This window comes from Schistocerca gregaria, chromosome 1 (assembly GCF_023897955.1).
Source record: "Schistocerca gregaria isolate iqSchGreg1 chromosome 1, iqSchGreg1.2, whole genome shotgun sequence".
Taxonomy (NCBI): domain Eukaryota; kingdom Metazoa; phylum Arthropoda; class Insecta; order Orthoptera; family Acrididae; genus Schistocerca; species Schistocerca gregaria.
Window position 1 is genome coordinate 622,240,052 of NC_064920.1, and position 7,288 is coordinate 622,247,339.

Sequence of the window (7,288 nt, forward strand, 5' to 3'; positions counted from 1 at the left end):
ACGGCTGTCCGGGGTATAATTCTGTCACCTCAGACTTTTGGAACTCACCTGACAGAGAATATCTGGTAATCTAATTATGAGGGCAGTCAAATGAAATGAGACAGATTTTTAAAAAATGTGTAAACTCTGTATGATTTCAAAAGTAATAACCATAACTTTTAATACATTCACCTCACTGTGAGACTGTCTGTGCCTTCACGAAAAAATGTTTGCGGTTGCCTACAGAACCATTACTGTACCAGTCCGTGAACTTCTTCAATTGGATGCAAATAGACGGCCACGAGTATCTTTCTTCGTGGCTCCAAAAAGTTTGGAATTGCATGGTGAGAGATCGGGACTTTATGGGGGCTGTGTAAGGGATTCCAAGCGAAACGTCTGCAGCATACTCGAAACAACTTTTGCAACACGTTGGTGGACATCCCTGCAACAGGTTGATGCTGTCTGTCAACATTCTTGGTCGTTTGGACTTGATGGCACCCTTCAATTTTTGCAAAGTGCTACGTAGCGCTGGACGTTAATTGTGGCGCCGTGTCCTGCACAGTAGTGAATGAGCAACGGAAACTTGCAGTCAAAGAAAAAGGTCATCGTGACTTTTCCGGAGCTGGCGTGCCTGTTGTTTCGACTACGCTGCAGAAGCTTCGCTGGGAAGCCCTTACACAACCTCCATACTGTCCTTATCCCTCCAAATGCGATATCCATATTTTTGAAGCTTGGAAGAAAGATATTTAAATGCCGATTTATGTCGGAGGAAGTAGTGCACGCCTGGTTACAATCATGGGTCCATAGGCAGAATCAAACATTTTTCCATAAACGCATCGACAGTCTTGTCTCACAATGGGGTAAATGTATTAAAAGTTATGGCGATAAATTTTGAAATAATAAATAGTTTGCTTACTTTTTCCATTCACATTTGGCTGTCTTTTATATTGAGTCATAATTTCATGCAAAAACTCCCCGAGAAATTTGCAGAAAGTTGTCCAGCGATTGAAATATTGCGAAACGCCGATTTTTCGTGAAGATTTTCCTCAGTTTTCCGTAATAGTTCGCTGCTGATCATGGGCAATGGACACTTCTCCTTTCGTCATGAACTCTCGTCATTCCATTCTAAAGGAAGTACGCCACTGACACACTCAGTAATTACATTGCGCCTCTGCACAGCACGAATTCCGCCGTTAATGGCAATACTTCTGACTTTTGTCGCACTAAAAACCTAATCACGGAAGGTGATTACAACGCTCATTTTGAACGGTAACTGTGTTTGAACTGTGAGCAATGTGACTTTTTCCTCATCGCTGTTACAAGCACACTGACCCACTGAGTGAATCAGCGTAGCGGCTTCTCCGTTCCACAAGCTGCTTAGAATGGAACGTGAAAATGGAAGCTACTATCCGGACAGCCTTCATAATTTGAAGAAGCTGTCATGCGTAAAGGAATATCCAAAAGTTTTGTTTATCTCTTACCAACCGTTGTCTTAATGCTCCCTTTGTTATTTATTTCTTCAAACTGTTCTTTACTGATTTCTCTTTTATCCAGCTAGCCACCGTGTATCCTGCACACCACATTTGAGCTTTCTCTGGAAAGTTATTGTCCATCGCATGCTTACACATCCATATAATAGCACTCTATGAGTGGTAAAGTATGGTTTTAAACGTATATGTTGAGTATATGTAACGGTACACCTGTGTGCGTGAGTGCGCGCGCGCGCGCGCGCGCGCGTGTGTGTGTATGTGTGTGTGTGTGTCTGTGTGTGTGTGGTGATTGTGTTCTGTGATAATGGTGATAGAAGGGACGGAATGGATCTCTGTGCGGGCGCAGAATAGCGCCACTGGACCTCTGTGCTTAATACCCTCATTCGAAGGATCACTGCCATTACTTACTAGACTCTGCAGAGAGCCAGACCTTTGGTGCAAAGTCTGGTAATCAGGAAATTTACGGCACCACCTCTTATCCCTTGCCGGCAGTGAAAATGCCTTGCGCCACGAGGATTTAAGTAGTGTGCAACTAAGAAGGCGGATGTGTGATGCGTTCTGCTGAACGGGTACTTCACTGAGTTTCCAGCGTGCGCTCTGTCTCCGTCCCACGTCTGACTCTCCTGCCGTTGCCTATCCTGGTAACTGACATTCCTGGAGTAAGTTCCACACCAGGCCATTCTTCTTCTGTCTCTCACTAGACCTTTACACTGTTGCTGTCGCTTATTAACGTAATACTCGTCGTGTTTGCTTCGTTGTTGTTGTTGTGGTCTTCAGTCTGAAGACTCGATTGATGCAGCTTTCCATGTTACTCATTCTGTGCAGGCCTCTTCATCTCCTAATAACTACTGCAGCCTACATCCACTTGAACTTGCTTATTGAATCCACCTCTTGGTCTCACCCTACAATTTTTACCACCTCCTCATCCCCCATACACTTCCCTCCAATACTAAATTGATGGCGTCTCATAACGTTTTCTGCCTACCGGTCCCTTCCATAAGTCAAGTTGTACCACAGATTTTTTTCCCCCAATTCTTTTGATACCACCTTATTAGTTAAGCGATTTACCCATCTAATGTTCAACGTTCTTCTGCAGAACCACATTTCGCAATCCTCTGTTCTCTTCTTGTTTGAACCGTTTATCCTCCACAATTCACTTCTATACAAGGCTACACTCCAGAGAAGTACTTTCAGAAAATACTTCCGAACACTTAAATTTATATTCGATGTTAGTATATCAACTGTTCTTTATCCGCGTATCACTACCATACAAGGGTACACTCCAAGGAAATACCTTCAGAAAACACTTGCTAATACTTAAAGTTATATTCGATGTTAACAAATTTCTCTTCTTCAGAAACGCTTTCCTTTCCATTGCCAGTCTACATTCTACGTCCTCTCTACTGTATCATTTACTTCGGCTATCATCAGTTATTTTTTTCTTCTGGTGATGTTCATGTTATAGCCTCCTTTCAAGACATTGTCCATTCCAATCAGCTGCTTTTCCAAGTCCTTTGCAATCTATGACAACTACAGTGTCATCAGTACACCTCAAAGTTTGTATTTCTTCTTCTTGAACTTCAATTCCTTCTCCAATGTTTCTTTGGTTTCCTGTACCTTTTTGCCGAGTAACGTTGGGGATAAGCTACAACCCTGTCTCTTTTCAACCACTACTTCCCTTTCATGACCTTCGACTCGTATAATTGCTGTCCAGTTTCTGTAAAAGTCGTAAATAGCCGTTCGCTTCATGTATTTTATGATCACACTAAACTAGAATCATTCAGCCATAACTGTGGCCATTTTTACTGCTCTGGGAGATTGCTCATTGGAACTACAAAATGTGAAATATTAGTTAACTTTACTACTTGAATAATAAAAAGATTTACTTAACTTGATACGAACCTTTGCCACAGAAATGATAATTTACAACTGTTATTGACTATTTATGCGTCACTTGATGCAGTAATTAACAAACTTTCGTTTTGAAGCACAATGTTGAACGTTTACATAAGTAGTTTCCATCTGCAACTTGAATAACTCTTCAGTCCTACTCGATGATATTGACTGCTTGAGCTGAGGTCACGAACTGGAGCAGGGTGCCTCCGTGCTTGGCTCTGTGTTGACCTCCGCGCGAGAGCACTGCTATGCTGAGAAAACGTGTCTTCTTTAGCCGCTCCCAGTCGTCGTTGCGGATAGAAGCGACACCTCGTTAACGTCTGTGGTATCGATTCGTTTTTCCGACTTTGGTGTGACACTGTGATATGTGGATTGTACTACATATTTTATCCTTGCTACTTTAGTCTTTGATTCTGACCCAAACTAACTAGTTGGCGTTTAATTCACAGTGGTACAGAGGAACTCGAAGGACAGTTCTCCCTGCAGTCTTAGCCATTTCATCTGCTCCGTAATTGTTGTGCACTTTTTGTGTATGTGTATGTGTGTGTGTGTGTGTGTGTGTGTGTGTGTGTGTGTGTGTGTGTGTGCGCTGTGTGTCTTTTGTTCGCTCCTCGAAGACAGCGTTGTGATCATGCGCCAGGCCGTCTCTCGTTTCCGCGATTGGAATATACTTTCTCTTCCCTTTCTATAATATAGTCCTCAACTTCATTTCCCTTGTGTAGACCCTCTATACACTCTTTCCACCTTTCAGTTTTCCCTTTCTCACTTAGTCCTGATTTGACAGGTGCGCTCTTGGTATTCATGTAGCTGCTTCTCTTTTCTCAGAAGGCCTCTTTACTTTTCCTGTAGATGATGTCTGTGTCTTCCGTAGTTATACATCCCTCTACAGCCTTGAATTTGTCCTCTAGCCATTTTGCACTGTCTGTCAATCTCTATGTAATCCTAGGGACCGATGACCTCAGCAGTTTGGTCCCATAGGAACTTACCACTATCTAGGAGTCTGTATTCCCTTCTATCTGCTTTATTTGATGCATTTTTGTGTTTTCTCGTTTGATCATTTAAATTCAGTATCCACTGTGTTAGTACTAGAAATTGCCTTTTTACCTATTTGGTCCTGTGTTGCATTCATTATTTCATCTCTTAGAGCTGTCCATTCGTCTTTTACCATATTCTTTTACCCTGTTCTAGGCAGGCGTTGCCTAATGCACACTCTTATCACTCTCAAAATCCTCTGTTTCTTTTTTTTTTCAGCTTATCCAGATGGCATATAATTAATTTTCTACCTTCTGAACATTCTTCAGTTTGAATAAACAGTTTACAGCAAATTGTGGCAAGAGTCTCTATAAATATGCCCCTTGTAGTATCTTACAATTTAGAATATGGTTCTGAAAGCTCTGTCGTAGCATTACATACTCAATCTGAAATCTTCCGGTGTCTCCAGGCCTCTTCCACATACACAGCCTTCTTTCGTTATTCATAAACCAAGTATTAGCGATGATTAAATTACGGTCGGCTTCATGTTTCATACTACAGTCTGTAACCGCGCGACCGCTACGGTCGCAGGTTCGAATCGTGCCTCGTGGATGGATGTGTGTGCTGTCCTTAGGTTAGTTATGTTTAAGTAGTTCTAAGTTCTAGGGGACTTATGACTTTAGATGTTAAGTTCCATAGTGCTCAGAGTCATTTCATGTTTCATTTCTTTCTCCAGCGCAAATTCTCCTACTATTTTTTCTTCTCTTCCTCTTTGTACTATCGAGTTCCAGTCCTCCATCACAAATTGTCGTCTCCCTTAACTATCTGAGTAATTTCTTTTATCTGATCATACACTCTTTCAATCTCTTCATCTATGGAGCTAGTATGCGTATAAACTTGTACTACTGAGGTGGGTATTGGTTTTGTTTCTATTTTGGCTGTGACAATGTGTTCGCTGTGCTGTTTCTAATAGTTAACTCATATTTCTATTTTATTATTCATTCTTAAATGTGCTATTCCATTACTTCTATAAGTTTTTGCTTATGTAATCCTGTACTCACCTGACGGAAATCATGCTTTTGCTGCTACAACATAAAAAAAAATTCAAATGGCTCTGTGCACTATAGGACTTAACATCAGAGGTCATCAGTCCCCTAGAACTTAGAGTACTTAAACCTAACAAACTTAAGGACATCACACACATCCATGCCCGAGGCAGGCTTCGAACCTTCGACTGTAGCAGCCGCATGGTCTAGATCTGCTCGGCCGCTGCGGCCGGCCAGACTTTGTCAGCATTTCTGGCCACTATGTGGCTAATAGTCGTACATGTCTACTCCAAATATTTATATGTGACAAGCATGCCGTCTTCCACAACAGAAGTCACAGTTAACATGCTAGTCCAGATAAAAGGCATCAAAGGGTTTCTCCAAACTATAATACTGGACGATGAGTCTATACTGGACATGGGTCTTTTCAAAGTGGTATTTGACAATACGCACAAACACAGCGAGTGCTCTTTTCCGCAGCTTTGGTACTACAATGACGGCACGTCCAGTAGGTTTCTCCTAAAATGGGTTGATGCTCCCCTACAGCCACATGACGAAAATCTTCAGGTACTTTACCCCTTTTTGCCAGAATGACAGGTTTTTGTCCACGCCTTTTTTGGGATGAGAAGCCAGCGGTCAAGTGTCTAACTAGATGGATCCTGTATGTGAGCTGATCATGCTGTCCACTTTCTCTTTTACTTATTTTCCAAAGGATAAAACTGTTCAGTGCAGCAACGTCCACCAGGAAATAAAATATTTTGTGCCACCAATTTGCAGAACGTCTGCCAATAGCATACCTTTTTCGTAATTGATCAAACTTATCGACACCACCCATTATTTTGTTGTATTCTGCCACAACTTCAGGACAAGAAATCTCTATACTAGTAACATCCTTGTTTTTCCTTTTCACTGTGGCTGTTTCTCATGGGTCATGAATTGAGGACAGGAAAGTGACTGGACGGTTATCCATCCATTTTACTGCAAAAAGGGCTCCTTTTGTTTCAAACTGGAATTCTCCTCGTTCCAATTTTACGTAGTCCTTCATAAATTTGGGCAAATACTATAGCTTTGAGGAAAAAATCACAAAATGTCACGCAAACAGCACTGAAAGGCTCCTCTACAGAGCAACACTCAGCTATACAATGCCTCTGCGCGAAGGTACAGCAAAAACGGCGGGAACTTCTGATTGGTAGTAGTACCCTATACTGTTCACTAGGTGGTAGCGCCGTACAGAGGTGGGAACTGTGAATTCCACGGGACTAGGAGCGAGTTCATTGTAGTGGGAAGCATGTTTCCCACGGCTCACGAAAGGGATAAGCTCGAGCGTCACATCGTACATTGCGCAACGCATCACTGCCCGCTTGGCCATGTGCACACCACTACAGAATCGGCTATTTCCGAGTCGAGTGCCAATACACGGGTGTGCCTTAGCGATCTCGACAACGGAGGCGGGTTTTCTGTCCAACGACGGTTGCAAGAGTTTTGAAGTGAAGAGCGTGTGCTAGTAATGGTGCAGCAAATACTGTTCTTTTGCAGAGAAGGGGACGTGCGCGGCGAGCAAGGAACTGGAGGACGAGCGGGATCGCCAGATCCGGCTGCTGAAGCAGCTGCTGAAGGAGTACCACGCGCTGTCGGCGCGCGAGCAGACGCGCCTGCACAGCGTGCACCAGTACCTGGAGCAGCAGCTGGCCGCGCTGCATGCCGCAACCACCGCCTTCACCTCCGCCCCGCAGCAGCCCGTGCACACCGCCGAGGTCTCTGCGCACGACACTCTACTGCTAGAGTGCGATTCACACCTGGCGAAACGGAACGGAATGTCTACAGGGTGGTCCATTGATCGCGACCGGGCCAAATATCTCACGAAATAAGCGTCAAATGAAAACACTACAAATAACGAAACTTGTC

General features: G+C 43.3%; 1 protein-coding gene across 1 annotated transcript in view; it reads left to right on the forward strand.

The window, feature by feature from the left end:
• LOC126299633 (uncharacterized) overlaps positions 1-6,999 on the forward strand; it is a 60,483-nt gene extending 53,484 nt beyond the window's left edge. The window contains exon 3 of the mRNA XM_049991674.1: positions 6,920-6,999. Coding sequence (XP_049847631.1) covers positions 6,920-6,985 — 66 coding nt within the window. The 3' untranslated portion in view covers positions 6,986-6,999. The remainder of the gene's footprint in view (positions 1-6,919) is intronic.
• The last annotated feature ends 289 nt before the right edge of the window (positions 7,000-7,288 follow it).